The 20331-nt window shown below is 42.2% G+C and overlaps 1 protein-coding gene across 11 annotated transcripts in view; it reads left to right on the forward strand.

Annotated features, from left to right (window-relative positions):
* LOC135548661 (rab5 GDP/GTP exchange factor-like) overlaps nt 1–20331 on the forward strand; it is a 38726-nt gene that overhangs the window by 12959 nt on the left and 5436 nt on the right. For 10 of the 11 annotated variants that reach the window (XR_010456867.1, XM_064978485.1, XM_064978491.1 and 7 more), the window contains 7 exons: nt 10187–10374; nt 11236–11325; nt 12026–12192; nt 14698–14779; nt 19367–19499; nt 19716–19807; nt 19991–20247. Coding sequence is in view for 10 of the 11 variants with exons in the window: in XM_064978485.1 (XP_064834557.1) it covers nt 10187–10374; nt 11236–11325; nt 12026–12192; nt 14698–14779; nt 19367–19499; nt 19716–19807; nt 19991–20247 (1009 nt within the window). In the remaining variant the exon portion in view is untranslated. The remainder of the gene's footprint in view (nt 1–10186; nt 10375–11235; nt 11326–12025; nt 12193–14697; nt 14780–19366; nt 19500–19715; nt 19808–19990; nt 20248–20331) is intronic. The other variant, XM_064978492.1, reaches the window with a different exon arrangement.

A 20331-nucleotide genomic window follows, 5' to 3' on the forward strand; every position in this document is an offset into this window, starting at 1 on the left:
GACGCTTTTGTCCAAAGCGACTTACACAAGTCGGCTGGGGCCACTACTTTTACATATGGGTGGCCCCAGCGGGAATCGAACCCACGACGCTTGGCGTTGCAAGCGCCATGCTCTACCGACTGAGCCACACAGGACCCATACATCGATATTTAATACAGATATTCAAATATGATAACATTTTAACTCATAATAAGCTTTTGACCTTTTCAACTGCTCTATTGAATGTATCAAATGTTTCTTTGGCGCTATTCACACGAGCTATAGAGAACTCTAGTGAAAGAACGTCAAGGACGTTTTGTAGCCAATGAGTTATGCTGAGCTTATGTGGCGGCTTCCATCTGGTCACTAACATCCTTTTTGCTGCAGTCAGTTCAGACAACCATACTAGTTTGTGTGGTACTGTGAGAGTCAGTGAAGAGTCATCATTCACCAATAATATATTGGGGAGATGGGGAATGGGAACACCAACTATGCTCGATAGAGACCTGTCAAACTGGGGTAGTCCCACATCATATGCATGTAAGTTCCAATATTTATTAGAGAATACATACAACAGACAATTTGGAATAGGAGCAAATTTAAATTGGCAGCTTTTCCGTGAAGTCAAATAAAATATGTCAATTAATTTGTAGTGTATTAGTTGATGATTTCAAATTTCGGGAAGACTTTTTAGGATATTCAGAAAGTTTATGAATACTTTGTTCAGACCAGGGAGGGAGTTATTTCTAAATATTGGTGTTTGGGTATGCCATTGCACTTCCCAATTACCAAGTTTTTCAATTTGTTGCCAGGTCTGTATTGAGTGGTTGATTGGTCCAAACTGATTACGGCAAAACTTAGGAGATAAAGAAGAGAATTATACATCTTTCAATGTAAATGGTGACATTATATTTTCCTCTATTTCCAACCAAGGAAGACCTTGTATCTTGGCCAAACCATTTCTTAAGTGTGCTGGAGCACAAGAGACAAAGCATATAACTTGAAGTCGGGTAAACCTAGACCCCCAAAACATTTGGGTTGCTGGAGTATAGTCATTTTAATTCTGGGATGTTTCCCTTTCCATATAAAATCTTATATTTTCCCAGTACCCGAATGGCGTGTGCAAAGGAAACATGCTACCAAAGAAATGTAGTCGAGGCAAGACATTCATTCTGACTATTGAAAGTCGACCTGATGAAGGTTAGATTAAACTGTTTGCTGTAATTGCAGTTGTGACTGGCTTGTAGTTCTTCTAAACAATTTTTATCTAGAGGGAAAAATGTTTTTATTTTTTCAATTTCGTGGTATCAAATTGGTAGTTAGTCTTGTCCCATCGCTGCAACTCCTGTACAGACTCGGGAGAGGCGAAGGTCGAGAGCCGTGTGTCCTCCGAAACTCAAGCCGCACTGGTTCTTGGCACAATTCCTGCTTAACCCGGAAGCCAGCCACACCAGTGTGTCGGAGGAAGCACCTTGCGACCGTGTCAGCATGCATTGCCGCCAGGCCCGCCACAGGGGCCGCTAGTGCACGATAAGACAAGAACATCTCTGCCGGAAAAACCCTTCCCTAACCAGGACAATGCTGGGCCAATTGTGCGCCGCCCCATGGGTGTCCCGTTTGCAGCCGGCTGTGACAGAGCCTGGACTCGAACCACGATCTCTATTGGTACTGCGAAGAAATGTTGAGAAATGTTTTTTTTTCCACTAATGGCTCCAATGATAGGGCAAGTAGGAGGCTGGACAGCCTTGATGAGTTCTCCGTTAGAAGGCGAATTGTGGGGAGCATTGGATACCCATCAAGACCATTGCATAGAGGGTACTGTAAATTATTTTTAACATGGTTATAAACATTTAGCCAAATCCATATGATGGGTTCGGATTTCTAAACTTTAAATGTTGTCAATCATCAGTTACACTAGAGACATGAGGAGTGCCATAGTCTAGGGTCTACACCAGAAGTTAATGGTTATCTGTAGGAGGAATGTATATGGTGGATGCATTTAAGCTTGGAATGTTTAACAAAAAAATGTAACCTTGATTTAACTAAGCAAGTCAGTTAAGAACAAATTATTATTTACAATGACAACCTACCAAAAGACAAAAGGCCTGTGGGGACTGGGATTAAAAATGTAAAAAATAAATATAAGACTAAACACACATCATGACAAGAGACGACACTACATAAAGAGAGACTTAAGATGACGACAACAGCAAGGCAGCAACACATGACAACACAGCATGGTAGCAACACAACATGGTAGCAGCACAAAACATTGTACAAATATTATCGGGCACAGACATCAGCACAAAGGGCACGAAGGCAGAGACAACAATAGATCACGCAAAGCAGCCACAACTGTCAGTACGAGGGTCCATGATTGAGTCATTGAATGAAGAGATTGAGATAAAACTGTCCAGTTTGAGTGTTTGTTGCAGCTCGTTCCAGTCGCTAGCTGCAGTGAACTGTAAAGACAAGCGTCCCAGGGATATGTGTGCTTTCGGGACCTTTTAACAGAATGTGACAGGCAGAACAGGTGTTGTATGTGGAAGAATGGGGTCTGTAGTAGATATCTCAGATAGGGGGGAGTGAGGGAGGCCTAAGAGGATTTTATAAATAAGCATCAACCAGTGAGTCTTGCGACAGGTATACAGAGATGACCAGTTTATAGAGGTGTATAGAGTGCAGTGATGTGTCCTATAAGCACCGGTGGCAAATCTGATGGCCGAGTGGTAAAGAACATTTAGCCGCACGAGAGCACCCTTACCTGCCGATCTATAAATTATGTCTCCGTAATCTAGCATGGGTAGGATGGTCATCTGAATCAGGGTTAGTTTGGCAGCTGGAGTGAAAGAGGAGTGATTACGATAGAGTTTAACCCAGTCTAGATTTAACTTTCGCCTACAGCTTTGATATGTGCTGAGAGAAGGACAGTGTACCGTCTGGCCATGCTCCCAAGTACTTGTATGAGGTGACTACCTCAAGCTCTAAACCTTCAGAGGTAGTAATCACACCTGTGGGGAGAGGGGCATTCTTTTTACCAAACCACATGACCTTTGTTTTGGAGGTGTTCAGAGCAGGGTTAAGGGTAGAGACAGCTTGTTAGACGCGAAGAAAGCTTTGTTGTAGAGCATTTTACACAAAATCTGGGGAGGGGCCAGCTGAGTATAAGACTGTATCATCTGCATATAAATGGATGAGAGAGCTTCCTACTGCCTGAGCTATGTTGTTGATGTAAATTGAGAAGAGCATGGTGCCTAGGATTGAGCCTTGGGGTACTCCCTTGGTGACAGGCAGTGACTGAGACAGCAGATTTTCTGACTATACACTGCACTCTTTGAGAGAGGTAGTGAGCAAACCAGGCCAAAGACCCCTCAGAGACACCAATACTCCTTAGCCAGACCACAAGAATGGAATGGTCTACCATATCAATGGTCTACCATTGGCCAAGTCAATAAAAATAGCATTGCTTAGAATCAAGGGCAAACATCCATAACCTGAGCAGAAACCAGATTGCATACCAGAGAGAATACTATAGACATCAAGAAAGCCAGTCAGTCGATAATTGACAAGTTTTCCCACCACTTTTGATGAACAGGGCAAAATAGAAATAGGCCTATAACAATTAGATCAGCTTGATCTCCCCCTTTTAAACAAAGGATGCACCATGGCTGCCCTTCAAGCAATGGGAACCTCCCCAGAAAGGAGAGACAGGCTTGGCGACGATAGGGGCAGCAACCCTGTACTGAGTGAAGGAAAGATGATGTGAATGTAATGAGTGAAGAAAAGATAATCACGTGGCAGGCACTGATAAGGATGGAGAGGTGGATTAGTGAGGAAAGGGGTTGAGGTCAGGTCACCTTAAGGGAGAAGGAACAGTTTATTGCCCGTGTCACTTAATTTCCTGCCTAGCAATAGAGATGTAATGTTTAGAGAGAAGGAGGACGTCACCCATATTGGGGTATATGTACTACCACTGCTGTTCGATCCTTTGGGCGAATAAACTTGGTTGGAGCTTTCATAGTGTCCGTCAATTTCTTACTCTAATATTTAGAACTTTACACATAGTATACCAGAGGTAGAACCATTCGAGACGGCCAAAGGCCTTTTCCGCATCAATTGGCAGGACTGCACAGGAGGGCGGTATATTAGGTGTAATTTGGACCCCTCCGATTGTCTGACGCCAGTCTGTTTGAGACCCATTTGATCAGGTTGAACTAGTTTGGGTAAAATGGTTTCAAGACGTTTGGCCAGAACCTTGGCGTACAATTTCATGTCACTATTTAATGAGGGAGAGAGGCCTATGACTTGAAAAGAGAGTTGAGTCTTTACCTTTTTTATGTAACAGAGCGATGTCTCTATTGAAAAAGCCCATTTGAATAGATATTTGTAACATCTCTAATAATATCGAACCAAGTTCAGGCCAAAAGGTTAAATAAAATTCAGATGGGATGCCATCCCATCCAGGGGATTTACCTCAGTTCGTCTTTCAATGCATTGTGCAGTTCATTGAGTGTTTTATAGGTGCATTTAAAGAGTGTGCATCATCAGAGGAGAGTTTTGCGGTAGATTCAAGCCCTCAAAAAAGGGTCTCTTGCGGTCTGAGGTATTTTTTACTTCAGAACTGTAATTTTTCATATACATTTTTTAAATATAAATTGATGGTGAATCATGCAAGAGAACATCGTCAGCCTGAATGGGAACAAGACTATCATTATTTCGTAATTTACTCAGAGGAAGCTAGGTCTATTTAAAGTGCAGATAATCAGTTTTTCGGACTCTATGAATTCAAAATTCTGCTCTTAATCTGAGTAAGGAATTTAACTCAGTTTTAATGATTAATTCTCTCTTCGGCGGAGAAACTGTTCTGCTTATTGATGAGTTAGTAAGAATAGTGGACAACAGTTTGGTTATTATTTTTTTTTATTTGAGACTTGTTCACAAACTGGGTCACAGACTCTTCATTGAGTGAGATTAAATCTCCACCTTGTGGCACGATTTGGAGCATCGGTTGTTGATAATTTGCAAGATCATTAGACACACTACATGACCAAAAGAATGTGGGCACATGCTCTTCTATCTCATTCCAAAATCATGGGCATTAATATGGAGTTGGTCCCCCCCTTAACTGCCATAACAGCCTCCACTCTTCTGGGAAGGCTTTCCACTAGATGTTGGAACATTGCTGCGGGGACTAGTGAGGTTGGGCAATTAGGCCTGGCTCGCAGTTGGCGTTGCAGTTCATTCCAAAGGTGTTCGATAGAGTTGAGGTCAGGGCACTGCGCAGGCCAGTCAAGTTCTTCCACACCGATCTCTACAAACAATTTCTCTATGGGCCTCGCTTTGTGCATGGGAGCATTGTCATGCTGAAACAGGAAAGGGCCTTCCCCAAACTGTTGCCACAAAGTTGGAAACACAGAATCGTCTAGACAGTCATTGTATGCTGTAGCATTAAGATTTCCTTTCACTGGAACTAAGGGGCCTAGCCCGAACCATGAAAAACAGCCCCAGACCATTATTCCTCTTCCACCTAACTTTACAGTTTGCACTATGCATTGAGGCAGGTAGCGTTCTCTTGGTATCCGTCAAACCCAGATTCGTCCGCCAGATGGTGACCGCGATTCATCACGCCAGGGAACACGTTTCCACTGCTCCAGAGTCCAATGGCGGTGAGCTTTACACCACTCTAGCCGACACTTGGCATTGGTTAGTTGTTCAGCCATGGAAACCCATTTCATGAAGCTGACGTTGCTTCCCTAGGCAGTTTGAAACTCGGTAGTGAGTGTTGCAGCTGAGGACAGGCAAAAAAAAATGTACGGGCTTCAGCACGTGGCAATCCCGTTCTGTGAGCTTGTGTGGCCTACCACTTCGCGGCTGAGCCGTTGTTGCTCCTAGATGTTTCCACTTCACAATAAAAGCACTTACAGTTGACCGGGGCAGCTCTAGCAGAGCAGAAATTTGATGAACTGAGCTCCTGAGCACTCTGGAGCAGGTTTTCATCAAGGATCTCTCTGTACTTTGCTCTGTTCCTCTTTCCCTCAATCCTAACTAGTCTCCCAGTCCCTAGCGCTGAAAAACATCCCCATAACATGATGCTGTCACCACCATGCTTCACCGTAGGGATGGTGCCAGGTTTCTTCCCGACGTGACGCTTGGCATTCAGGCCCGAGAGTTCAATCTTGGTTTCATCAGACCATATCAGACCATATTGTTTCTCATGGTCAGAGTTGTTTAAGTGCATCTTGACAGCCCGCTTGGAGTTTGCCATGTGCCTTTTACTGAGGAGTGGCTTCCATCTGGCCACTCTACCATAAAGGGCTGATTGGTGGAGTGCTGCAGTGATAGTTGTCCTTCTGGAAGGTTCTCCCATCTCCACAGCGTAACTCTGGAGCTCTGTCAGAGTGACCATCAGGTTCTTGGTCACCTCTCTGACCAAGGCCCTTCTCCCCAAATTGCTCAGTTTGGCCGGGCGGCCAGCTCTAGGACGAGTCTTGGTGGTCCCAAATTTCTTCCATTTGATGACGATGGCCACTGTGTTCTTAGGGACCTTCAATGCTGCAGACATTTTTTGATACCGTTTCCCAGATCTGTACCTCGACAAAACCCTGTCTCGGAGCTCTACGGACAATTCCCACGACCTCATGGCTTGGTTTATGCTCTGACATGCACTCTCAACTGTGGGATCTTATATAGACAGGTGTGTGCCTTTCCAAATCATGTCCAATCAATTTAATTTACCACAGGTGAACTCCAAGTTGTAGAAACATCCTCAAGGATGATCAATGGAAATAGGATGCACCTGAGCTCAATTTTGAGTCTCCTTGGAAAGGGTCTGAATACTTGTAAATAAGGTTTTTCAGTTTTGAATTTTCTATAAATTTGCAACAGTTTCTAAAAACCTGTTTCGCTTTGTCATTATGGGGTATTGTGTGTAGATTGAACAATTTTGTATTTAATCCATTTTAGAATAAGGCTGTAACATAACAAAATTGTAACAAGTCAAGGGGTCAGAATACTTTCCAAATGCACTGTATTTATTTTTATTTCACCTTTTATTTAACCAGGTAGGATAGTTGAGAACAAGTTCTCATTAACAACTGCGACCTGGCCAAGATAAAGCCAAGCAGTTCGACACATACAACAACACAGTGTATAATTTCCACCTTCTGAACTAGATGCACTAACTGTGATGAATGTAATCTATCCTTGAAAATGATTGGTGCCTAGCGGAATAAAAAGTGTATTCTTTCAGTAGACATCCCTTTTTTAATATTGTTCCAGGAATGACAGGACAACCTTAATTTCGAACCCTAGGGGGAATTATTTTAGAAAGATATAAAGTATTTGGTTGTAATTGTAATGTTGCAATATTTTATAGGCTAACAGTGGTGGCCAACCATCCTCCAGGAGAGCCTTAAAAGGGGCAGTGTTGTATTTTGAGACAGGGTTGAACATGTAAAGAAGTCAATAGGCAGAGTTTCAGCCTAGATTTCGGTCTAATTCTCTACATTAAAAAAGATAATGCATTTTATTTAATGGTTCCTCACATCATACAACAGTGTAAAAATGCATTTTTGTGCTAATGAATTGAGCTTTTGGACAAGTAAAGAATCTATCCTACTTGTTCAAAAGAAAATGGCAAAAAAAGTTAATGTCAAGCTCTGCTTAAAGAGAGATTCAATGTCTGTTTTCTTGTTACCCATCTACAAATCGCTGCCCTTTATGAGGCTTTCGAAAAGCTCCCTGGTCGTTGTAGTTAAATCTGTGCCATAAATGCAATACTTGACTGAGGGACCATACGGCTGTTGTATGTGTGGGGGACACAGGAAAGGGTAGTCATTCAAAAATCATGTCAACCTCTAATATTTCATACATTTTGAGTCCATGTAAGTTATTATTTTACTACTGAACTAATTTAGGCTTGCCTAAACAAAGGTGGTAAATACTTAATGCAATGACTATTTTAGTTGTTTAATTTGTAAAAATGTGTAGAATTATCTTTTCACTTTGACATTTATAGAGTATTTGGCAAATAAAATCACAATTACATATGTTTCAATCCCACTTTGTAATGTAACAAAATGTGGGAAAAAAATCCAAGGGGGTGAATACTTATGATACCCACTGTATATGATAATTGAAATAGTTTTGGGGCGTTAAAGAAATTTCCACATTTGACTAGCTTTGTCCAACCCTCCCTTGACACATGGTGCCTGAGTTTCAAGTTAGTGGAAGTTGGAAGAGGAGAAACTCCTTTATGGTAAAGCATTGCATGCATCTACAGTGCCTTCGCAAAGTATTCATACCCCTTGATTTATTCCACATTTTGTTGTTCCAGCCTGAATTCAATATTTTATTAAATAGATTTTTTTTGCACCCATCTGAACACAATACCCCATAACGACAGTGAAGTCTGTGAAAACCACACTTGATGACTCCAAGCTGTAATCGCCGCCAAAGGTGTGTCATGACGTTGCCCTGTTGGGTGAGGTTTATGACCCCCATAAATACCTTTCCCCCGTTTTCTCTCCACTCTACAGAATGGACTCTTGGAAAGCCCTTTGTTAACATGAGAGAGTATGGTAACATCAAAAGGTTGGGGAATGGTACAATATTTCAATAATCCAACCAGTTGAAAGTGTCTGTTGGTACTTAAAGAATATGCAGACCAATGTAAGAGAGCCTACTATTTCTAATGTGATGAGTAGATTGGATAGTCATTTAGTTAAGCTAATAATATAACTGACTCACTGTTCACAAAAAATACCGTTATGCTTTTCTTCTCCTTTCTTTGCACATATCCAGAGCTCAGACCCAGCTAGAGGGACATTTTTAAAGAGGATCTGAGAAATGTTTTGACTTTTTATAAACACATTTATGCAGTTGTAGGACACTTCACTCTTCATGACTGGAGACAATAGCATAATCTTTAATACCTCAAAAATGACAGGGTAGACTACTCTGCTGACACTGACAAACTGAGATGAATGAAAACGACCTTGTCTTGGATGCAACGATCTAATCGATGCTTATGAAAAGGGGAGACTCATATTGTAGGCTATGACATCCATCTAGCTTGGAGGAGGAAATTGTCTTAAAAAACTTTACACCGGAGATATGGCCGATGCTCTCCACTATAGTGCCAATTAGGCTTGGGCGGTGTACTGTATATATCGGGATATTTCGAAATGGTCACAGGATGGTTATTAAATATTGTTAACTATTTCATTGAAGTTTAAAAAAATATACACAGTACCCAACCAAGTCTCTTATTTTTATTGGTGTCCTTTTAGTAGTGGTTTCTTTGCAGCAATTTGACCATGCAGGCCTGATTAATGCAGTCTCCTCTGAACAGTTGATGTTGATGTGTCTGTGACTTGAACTCTGAAGCATTTATTTGGGCTGCAATTTCTGAGGTTGGTAACTCTAATGAACGTATCCTCTGCAGTAGAAGTATCTCTGGGTTTTCCTTTCCTGTGACAGTCCTCATGAGAGCCAGTTTCAACAGTGCTTGATGGTTTTTGCGACTGCACTTGAAGGAACTTTCAAAGTTCTTGAAATGTTCCGGATTGACTGACCTTCATGTCTTAAAATAATGGACTGTCATTTTCTTTGCTTATTTGAGCAGTTCTTGCCATAATATGGACTTGATCTTTTACCAAATAGGGCTATCTTCTGTATACCACCCCTACCTTGTCATAACACAACTGATTTGCGCAAACGATTTAAAAGGAAAGACATTCCACAAATGAACTTTTAACAAGGCACACCTGTTAATTGAAATTCACGGTGAATACATAATGAAGCTGGTTGAGGGAATGCCAAGAGTGTGCAAAGCTGTCATCAAGGAAAAGGGTGGCTACTTTGAAGAATCTCAAATATAACACTTTTTTGGTTACTACATGATTCCATATGTGTTATTTCATAGTTTTGATGTCTTCACTATTATTCTACAATGTAGAAAATAGAAAAAAATAAAGAAACCTTGGAATGAGTAGGTGTATCAACTTGTGACTGGTACTGTAAATTTGGCAAATTCAATTTACTTTAGGGGAAGCTCAGCATATTGGACTTGCCTATTCCCCAGCCTATTGGACTTGCCACCTATGACACAGTAATTTAAAAAAAACACCAGCGTTGTGTCTTGTTAGTTAAAAAGAATAGCTTAAAGTTAGTCTAATCACCAGTTGTTCCCCCTGGTCTACCTCAGGCTGCAGAGGGAGGAGGAGGTTGCCTATGCCAGCATCCAGGGGGCCCAGTCCCAGCCCCAGGCACAACCCCAGGCCTCTCTGGCGCCCTTCTCCAAGTTTGAGGAGAAGAAGACCAATGAGAAGACACGCAAGGTGACCACTGTGAAGAAGTTCTTTAGTCCCTCGTCACGGACAGCCCCCAAGAAAGGTACTGACTGCCTGATTGACTCTATAAAACGGAAGACAGTTCTGCTTTCCCTTTGATACGTTAAAGCCTGAGTTATCTCAATGGCATTTCTCCAGTGCAGTTTCTGACACACACACACACACACTCTTTCCAGCCCAGCGTATCAACCTAGTACTTGTCTCATCAGCTCACTTCTTTGGAAGTGATCCCCGGAGGCTCTAAAGCAGGGCATGTTAGTGATTTGAAGATCTTCTGTGCCCATCAAGCCCATTACAGCCTATTATAGCCTGGGTTATTTAGTGATGCCCTCTATTAGCCTCACTGTTAGGCAAACTCCCATAGCTCCTATCTGTACAATGGCCCCAGGGGGATCGAGAACAATGTGCAAACTTTTAAAGTTCCTTTATTTTTGCAGAATTAAATATTTTTTTCTTCATTCAAAGAGGTGCCCTATCCCTCTGCCTTGATTGTCATTGACGCCTCACTCGTCGAGATTGTGGCTTTGTCTCATCACATTTCACTTTTGCTTTGCAGTAATAGCTGCTGTGCACCATTCTCTATTGTTAGGTCATGTTTTTAACTGTTTTCCATATCCTTTCCAATCCCTTCTATCTCATTGATACCCTCTCATCATAACACAATGGTCCCAAACCAAGCAATCCCTCTCCATCTTGTCTGATCCCCTCATTCCGTACTTCTGTCATCGCCAGTGTTTGTTGATACATGAATTTATTGTCGTCCATTATTCTCCATACCCATTCCACCTTCACCCACCTCTCTCAAATCCCATGTACCCATTCTCTCTTGTATGCCATTCTGGTACCCTTTATCCCTGTTTCCCGTGCCCTGTGGCCCCACTTGGCCCTACCATCTCATTCTCAGCCCCCACTGTGGGAGAGGAGAAGCTGACAGGCCTCAGGGACTGGAGAGGAATGTTTACTCCCCCTTGGGAAATGGGCTCTCCCACCGAAGGTAATCATTCCTACCATTTGAGAGGAGATTTGCATTGGATAGCTCTCCCATTTTAATCCCTGTAGTTTTAAAACCAACTAGGAAACCATAAGGCCTTAACTAGTGTAGTCGACTTATAATTACCCTCCAACTAGGTAGCATTAAGAAGTACCAATAGTCTCACCATAGTAGCACCCGCTCAGTCTGATTGTCTGAGAGACCTGTCTATCAAAGTGACTCCGCTGCTCCGGTTGGTTTTGAGTTTAATGTGTGGTGTGTGTGTGTGTGTGTGTGTTCAACAAGAGTCCCTTTTTCATGTTGCTCATAAAGTTCATTATCTCACTGTCCTCCTCTTGCGTATGGTCATTATACTGGCAGCACTGGTGGCAAGACTCAGAGGTGGGTGTCTGTCATTCTCTGTAGTTGTAGATACACTTCTACAGAATAGATGATACAACTGACTGTGTCCCTGAAACTGCCAACAATGTGTTCTTACAACCATCAGCAAAAGCAGTTCTGAAGTATCTGTTTATTTGTAGTTGTGACGCAATACTGTTTTCATATTTGAATCTGTTTTCCTGACCTCTTCTCAGTTCTTATGTAAAGATGCACACTTCTGACTGTTTACCTGAGGCTCAGTCAGTTAGCGAGCGAAACCATGAAGAGGAAGGTATGGCGTAACATTAAGAGTAACACATGTCACGGTGCCCCCCCCTATCAGAGAACCAGGAGGGCAAGACCCCCAGCCCCTCCATCAGCCGCCAATCAAGCATTGAGACGGACCGTGTCTCCAGAGACTTTGTGGACTTCCTGAAGACCCTGCATAAGCCTGGCCGTGAGGTTCACAAGCAGAGCCGAGCCTTCATCGAGATCATGGCCAACAAAAAGGTCAGTTGAAAACGAGTCTGAATGCTCATTCATTGATTTTTAAACGTGCAGGGTACAAAACGATATCTGAAAGGCATAGATATACAGTTGAAGTCAGAGGTTTACATACACCTTAGCCAAATAGATTTAAACTCAGTTTTTCAAGTAACAATTCCCTGTCTTAGGTCAGTTAGGATGACCACTTTATTTTAAGAATGTGAAATGTCAGAATACTAGTTGAGAGATTTTTTTATTTCAGCTTTTATTTCTTTCATCACATTCCCAGTGGGTCAGAAGCTTACATACACTCAATTAGTATTTGGTAGCATTACCTTTAAATTGTTTAACTTGGGTCAAACGTTTCGGGTACCCTTCCACGAGCTTCCCACAATAAGTTGGGTGAATTTTGGCCCATTCCTCCTGACAGAGCTGGTGTAACTGAGTCAGGTTTGTAGGCCTCCTTGCTTGCACATGCACATTTTCTAAGGATTGAGGTCAGGGCTTTGTGATGGCCACTCCAATACCTTGACTTTGTTGTCCTTAAGCCATTTTGCTTGGAGTCTTTGTCCATTTGCGACCAAGCTTTAACTTCCTGACTGATGTCTTGATGTTGCTTGAATATATCCATAATTTTCCCTCCTCATGAAGCCATCTATTTTGTGAAGTGCACCAGTCCATCCTGCAGCAAAGCACCCCACAACATGATGCTGCCACCCCCGTGCTTCACGGTTGGGATGGTGTTCTTCGGCTTGCAAGCCTCCCCCTTTTTCCTCCAAACATAACGATGGTCATTATGGACAAACAGTTCTATTTTTGTTTCATCAGACCAGAGGACATTTCTCCAAAAAGTACGATCTTTGTCCCCATGTGCAGTTGCAAACCGTAGTATGGCTTTTTATGGCGGTTTTGGAGCTGTGGCTTATTCCTTGCTGAGCAGCCTTTCAGGTTTTGTCAATATAGGACTCGTTTTACTGTGGATATCGATACTTTTTGTACCTGTTTCCTCCAGCATCTTCACAAGGTTGTTTGCAGTTGTTCTGGGATTGATTTGCACTTTTCGCACAAAAGTACTTTCATCTCTAGGACACAGAACACGCCTCCTTCCTGAGCGGTATGACGGCTGCGTGGTTCCATGGTGTTTATACTTGCGTACTATTGTTTGTACAGATGAACATGGTCCCTTCAGGCATTTGGAAATTGCTCCCAAGGATGAACCATGCTTGTGGAGGTCTACAATCTTTCTTCTAAGGTCTTGGTTGATTTCTTTTGATTTTCCCATGATGTCAAGCAAAGAGGCCCTGAGTTTGAAGGTAGGCCTTGAAATACATCCACAGGTACACCTCCAATTGACTCAAATGATGTCAATCAGAAGCTCCTAAAGCCATGACATCATTTTCTGGAATTTTCCAAGCCGTTTAAAGGCACAGTCAACTTAGTGTATCTAAACAGAATGTTTATTCTAATTCTATACTAGTGGGCACTTTGAATACAATGTTGTTGACATGACAACTAATGAAAATGCCAGGAAGGAGTTATTGTGACAGGGTAGGAACCAAAGTGTTGACAAGTGTTTCCAAGGGGACCCTATTATCTCTTAGCTACTTCATTTAGATAACATATTTATGCTTTGCGTATTCCTCTTTTATTTAGAAGATACTGTTTCAAACAATATTTAAGTCTACAGCCTGATAATACCAGTGATGGTGTATAGCGAATTACATTTGCTCTGACTAAGTGCATTTATTAGCTAGCTAGCTTTAAATCAGTATAATCATATGGTAGTGTGTGCACCATCTTGAACCACTTCATGCACAAAGATGTCCTAACCGACTTGCCAAAACTATAGTTTGTTAACAAGACATTTGTGGAGTGGTTGAAAAATGTGTTTTAATGACTCCAACCTAAGTGTATGTAAACTTGTGACTTAAGCTGTACCTACACAATTTATGCTTGTGTGCAAATTATGACAACATTTTAAACAGAAGGTCTTGATCCAGCTGAAACTTTGCAATAAACTGTATGGGTATGGGGGCATATACAATAGTGTTTAGGTATATCTTCTTTCAACAAAGGTCAGCCCTGAAAAGCACACATGAAAGAATAGCTTTTATGTGTATGTTTTGAAATTAAATATTCCTATTTGATCTGGCAAAACACTCCAAGGTTCTCTCTTGTTTCAAAAAGTTATTGGTTTTTATTGGCTAGACAAGAATGTATTGTGGCTGTAGTAGCCTTTCTCACAATCAGTAGTTGTGTTGTACATAGTTTTACAGAACAGTGTCTTTTATAATTTCCTTCAGTGTAAAGCTCTTTTTTTATGGTATCTTTTGTAGAAATATAATTAAATGATATAAACAGAAAAAACAGCTGTTGTGATGAGGTTAAAAAGTTATTTCAAGCTGTCATACATTTTGTCAGGAACATGCAATTTTGTTTGTTTGGTTGTTATGGTATGTAGTTCCTCTCATATCGTCCAGATATTGACATTGATTGACAAATACCTGGGATGACATTTTGATTTTTCAGGACTTGAGTGCTGACGAGCTGTCAGAGTGTGTCCAAGACTTCTACCAGAATTTGTCCGACCGCCTCATGACTCATTTTAAAGGTAGGTTCAAACAACATTAAGAATGATGACTCAACCAGCCAAAAAGGGATACAACAACTTGCACTGTGCAAAATGCAAATACAATGCATTCGTTAGATTCACAAAAATGGACAAAACGGAGTCCCAATGTGTTTCAACTAACTGTGTTCTAGTGCACAATAAAGTGTTCTGTTGGTCTTTTCGGCTTACAAAATGCCTTTTGGTTTTATTTGCAAGTAGAAATATCTACTGATTTAACCTTTTATTTAACTAAGCAAGTCAGTTAAGAACAAATTCTTATTTACAATGACGGTCTACCCCGGCCAAACCCTAACCCAAATGACGCTGGGCCAATTGTGTGCCGCCCTATGGGACTACCATTCACAGCCGGTTGTGATTCTTCCTGGAATCGAACCAGGGTCTGTAGTGACGCTTCTAGCACTAAGATGCAGTGCCTTGGAACTGCTGTAACTAGAAAAGTACATTTCCTGAAGTGTGGGCTTGCAAGCTTGTCTTAAAGTATCAATTGATTGATAGGATATAATATCCTGAACATGTGAAAGTTGGTTTGGTGTCTGGCTTGAATGGTTCAAGAGTTACTATTATTGTGGTGGGTTATTTAAATAATAAGTCCCAATTGGGTTTGGTATTGGCCATATACCACCAACCCCCGAGGTGCCTTATTGCTATTATTAACTGGTTACTAGAGCAGTAAAAACAGTAAGTAATAAGAGAAGTAAAAACAAATGTTTTGTCATACCCATGGTATACGGTCTCGTATACCACGGCCGTCAGCCAACCAGCATTCTGGGCTGGAACCACCCAGTTAATAATTATTTTATAAGGATCCCTATTAGTTACTGCTAAAGCACTCTTGGCTGTCATTTAAACCTATGTTAATATATGCACATTTTAAAATGTTTTACATAAGTATACAAACTGTATTCAAGTACACTAATTTGAGTAAGTCTGCACATGTCAACGTTGGTTTAGAATTCCAATGCAGTGCAGAGCTGGTGTCCGGCCAATGCACTGACTATAGCCTGAATCCACCTGTTATGCCTGTACTGTAGATCGCTCCTTTGAGTGGGAGTGGTTGATCTGATATTTTGATTATTTCATAAGGTTGGACGGTCAAACTGAACACTTCACCCAATATCTGTATTTTTTTGACAGTAGGCCTATAATTTAAAATTTTATCACTGCACTTGTCTGCTGCTTTAGAATCTCTTTCTCTGTCTCTCTTTTGCTCTCTCTTGGTATATGTCGGTAATAGACATGTTGTGAACAGTGGGGCAAAAAAGTATTTAGTCAGCCACCAATTGTGCAAGTTCTCCCACTTAAAAAGATGAGGCCTGTAATTTTCATCATAGGTACACTTCAACTATGACAGACAAAATGAGAAAAAAAAATCCAGAAAATCACATTGTAGGATTTTTAATGAATTTATTTGCAAATTATGGTGGAAAATAAGTATTTGGTCAATAACAAAAGTTTATCTCAATACTTTGTCATTGCCAACAAAGGGTATATAACAGAGGTCAAATGTTTTCTGTAAGTCTTCACGAGGTTTTCACACACTGTTGCTGGTATTTTGGCCCATTCCTCCATGCAGATCTCCTCTAGAGCAGTGATGTTTTGGGGCTGTTGCTGGGCAACACGGACTTTCAACTCTCTCCAAAGATGTTCTATGGGGTTGAGATCTGGAGACAGGTTAGGCCACTCCAGGACCTTGAAATGCTTCTTCCGAAGCCACTCGTTGCCCAGGCGGTGTGTTTGGGATCATTGTCATGCTGAAAGACCCAGCCACGTTTCATCCTCAATGCCCTTGCTGATGGAAGGAGGTTTTCACTCAAAATCTCTCAATACGTGGCCCCAGTCATTCTTTCCTTTACACGGATCAGTCGTCCTGGTCCCTTTGCAGAAAAACAGCCCCGAAGCATGATGTTTCCACCCCCATGCTTCACAGTAGGTATGGTGTTCTTTGGATGCAACTCAGCATTCTTTGTCCTCCAAACACGACGAGTTGAGTTTTTACCAAAAAGTTATATTTTGGTTTCATCTGACCATATGACATTCTCCCAATCTTCTTCTGGATCATCCAAATGCTCTCTTGCAAACTTCAGACGGGCCTGGACATGTACTGGCTTAAGCAGGGGGACACGTCTGGCACTGCAGGATTTGAGTCGTAGTGTGTTACTGATGGTAGGCTTTGTTACTTTGTCCCAGCTCTCTGCAGGTCATCCACTAGGTCCCCCCGTGTGGTTCTGGGATTTTTGCTCACCATTCTTGTGATCATTTTGACCCCACGGGGTGAGATCTTGCGTGGAGCCCCAGATCGAGGGAGATTATCAGTGGCCTTGTATGTCTTCCATTTCCTAATAATTGCCCCCACAGTTGATTTATTCAAACCAAGCTGCTTACCTATTGCAGATTCAGTCTAACCAGCCTGGTGCAGGTCTACATTTTTGTTTCTGGTGTCCTTTGACAGCTCTTTGGTCTTGGCCATAGTGGAGTTTGGAGTGTGACTGTTTGAGGTTGTGAACAGGTGCCATTAATACAGGTAACGAGTGAAGGACCGAGGAGCCCCTTAAAGAAGAAGTTACAGGTCTGTGAGAGCCAGAAATCGTTCTTGTTTGTAGGTGACCAAATACTTATTTTCCACCATAATTTGCAAATAAATTCATTAAAAATCATACAATGTGAATTTCTGGAGAGAAAAAAATCTAATTTTGTCTGTCATAGTTGAAGTGTACCTATGATGAAAATTACAGGCCTCTCATCTTTTTAAGTGGGAGAACTTGCACAATTGGTGGCTGACTAAATACTTTTTTGCCCCACTGTAAAAACCTCCCCACAGCATGATGCTGCCACCATGCTTCACCGTAGGGATGGTGTCAGGTTTACTCTAGATGTGACGATGGCATTCATGCCAAAGAGTTCAATCTTGGTTTCATCAGGCCAGAGAATCTGGTTTCTAATGGCCTGAGAGTCCTTTAGGTGCCTTTTGGCAAACTCCAAATGGGCCTTGTGCCTTTTTTACTGAGGAGTGGCTTCCGTCGGGCCACTCTACCATAAAGGCCTGATTCGTGGAGTGCTGCAGAGATGGTTGTCCTTCTGGAAGGTTCTCCGATCTCCACAGAGGAACTCTGGAGCTCTGTCAGAGTGACCACCGGGTTCTTTGTCACCTCCCTGACCAAGGCCTTTCTCCCCCAATTGCTCAGTTTGGCCAGGCGGCCAGCTCTAGGAAGAGTTTTGGTGGTTCCAGACTTCTTCCATTTAATTATGAAGGCCACTGTGTTCTTGGGGACCTTTTAATGCTGTAGAAATGTTTTGGTACCCTTCCCCAGATCTGTGCCTCGACACAATCCTGTCTTGGAGTTCTACGGACAATTCCTTTGACCTCATGGATTGGTTTTTGCTCTGACATGCACTGTCAACTGTGGGACCTTATTTTGACAGGTAGTGTGCCTTTCCATATCATGTCCAATCAATTGAATTTATCACAGGTGGACTCCAAGTTGTAGAAACATCTCAAGGATGATCAATGGAAACAGGATGCACCTGAGCTAAAGTCTCATAGCAAAGGGTCTGAATACTTATGTAAATAAGGTATTTCTGTTTTGTTTTTGTCATTATGGGGAATTGTAACTTTAAAAAAATTAATTTTAGAATAAGCCTGTAAGGTAACAAAATGTGGAAAATGGCAAGGGGTCTGAATACTTTCCAAATGCACTGTATGTGAAAACCATGGTGTATGGAATTGAATGTAGCCTAACCTTTTTTTGTAACACACAAATCTCCTCTCGCAAAATGCAGAATACAGAGATTAATCAGCAGCGACTAGTATCAAAGCCTTCAGCTACTGTGAAGTGTAGGAACTCCTCCAGTATTCCATTCTCATGTAACACACCACCACATTAATCTGTTCCATTTCTTACCTCCATCCTTTTCTGGTCCCTTTGCTTAACATATCAGCCATAAATTCTAGGTCTATTTACTTCTGGATATGATGGTTGATGTGTTTCTCATTGCCATGCTTTTAGAACATTGAGTAGCCTACATCTGTTTCTCATAAAATTGTTCACACAGGGCACTTTTCATTTGCCAGGCAGACCGTTTGGGAAATTCTTGGCAAAATTTGAATATACCTACTTCTCCATACGCAATGACTACACCACTGATATCTGGGTATTTTTGCTAGAAAATGTTGGCCCAGTCACTTTGACTCAGGCCCAGCCACACAGCAATTTCTGCCAATGCCTTTGACACTAATACAAGTGATGTCTAAGCACTTCACCAAGAGGCCAGTGAGGACAAAAGGAATGACTGATAAGCCTGTTGACTCGAAATCCTTTCTCTCATATCAAAGGCTAAAGTCCTATCTCTTGGTCCTCATTGACTGATATGGGAAACGTTTTTGTGAGATGTCAGGCCTTTAGACCAAATAGATACATTGATCTTTGATGTGTAGAATGTTTGCATGACTTATCTGTTCCTCACTGTGTGCTACATGGGCATAAAGCTAATATACAGTTGATACTATGGTAATGTTTTATATGTAATGAAGACTAAAGTAAAGCCTCATGGGGTGTCTCTTCCCTCCAGGCTCTTCAGAGCGTGTGGAGCGAGTGATGGACGAGGTGGAGAAGTACATTATGACACGCCTGTATAAGAGTGTCTTCTGCCCCGAGACCACAGACGATGAGGAGAAAGACCTGGCCACTCAGAACCGGATACGGTAAGGACTACCATATCCTGTCTGAGGACAAGCCGTTTAATCTGTGCTTGTGTGTTGGGATATTTACCACTGTGGACAGAGAGATGCATGCAATTATGTGACTATATCACTGTGGGTGGTAATGCCCCTTTTGCGTGTCTGTCTCTGTGGGTGTTGGTGGCACGGTGGGTGTTAGTCACTGTAGGTCTCGCTCACCCACGGCACTCTGTTGTACAGGGCGTTACACTGGGTGGACATTCAGATGCTTTGTGTGCCAGTGGATGAGGAGATCCCAGAGGTTTCAGACAACGTGGTCAAAGCCATAACAGGTGAGCTATTGATGGTGTCACACGGGACCCCATGAGGACTCAACCAAAACATGGGTAGTGTGGTTCGAGGACACTGCAGAGTGTTGCCTTTAGTTTGCTATAAGTCTGTTGACATTCATAGACTTTGTTAATGAAATCTTGTTAATGTGGACAGGATTGTGAATTGTGTGTGTCGCATCACAGATGTCATCGAGATGGACTCCAAGCGGGTACCCCGGGACAAGTTAGCGTGCATCACGCGCTGCAGCAAGCACATCTTCAGCGCCATCAAGATCACGAAGAGCGAGCCAGCCTCGGCCGACGACTTCCTGCCCACCCTGATCTACATCGTGCTGAAGGCCAACCCTCCACGCCTGCAGTCCAACATCCAGTACATCACCCGCTTCTGCAACCCCAGCAGGCTCATGACTGGAGAGGACGGATACTACTTCACTAACCTGGTACCTGTCTCTGTGCCACCTCACACCACTCCCTCATGCCCACACCAAGTTGATGAGAACCAAGCACGCACACTTTTTGTTCAT

This window comes from Oncorhynchus masou, chromosome 11, assembly GCF_036934945.1.
Source record: "Oncorhynchus masou masou isolate Uvic2021 chromosome 11, UVic_Omas_1.1, whole genome shotgun sequence".
Lineage (NCBI taxonomy): Eukaryota > Metazoa > Chordata > Actinopteri > Salmoniformes > Salmonidae > Oncorhynchus > Oncorhynchus masou.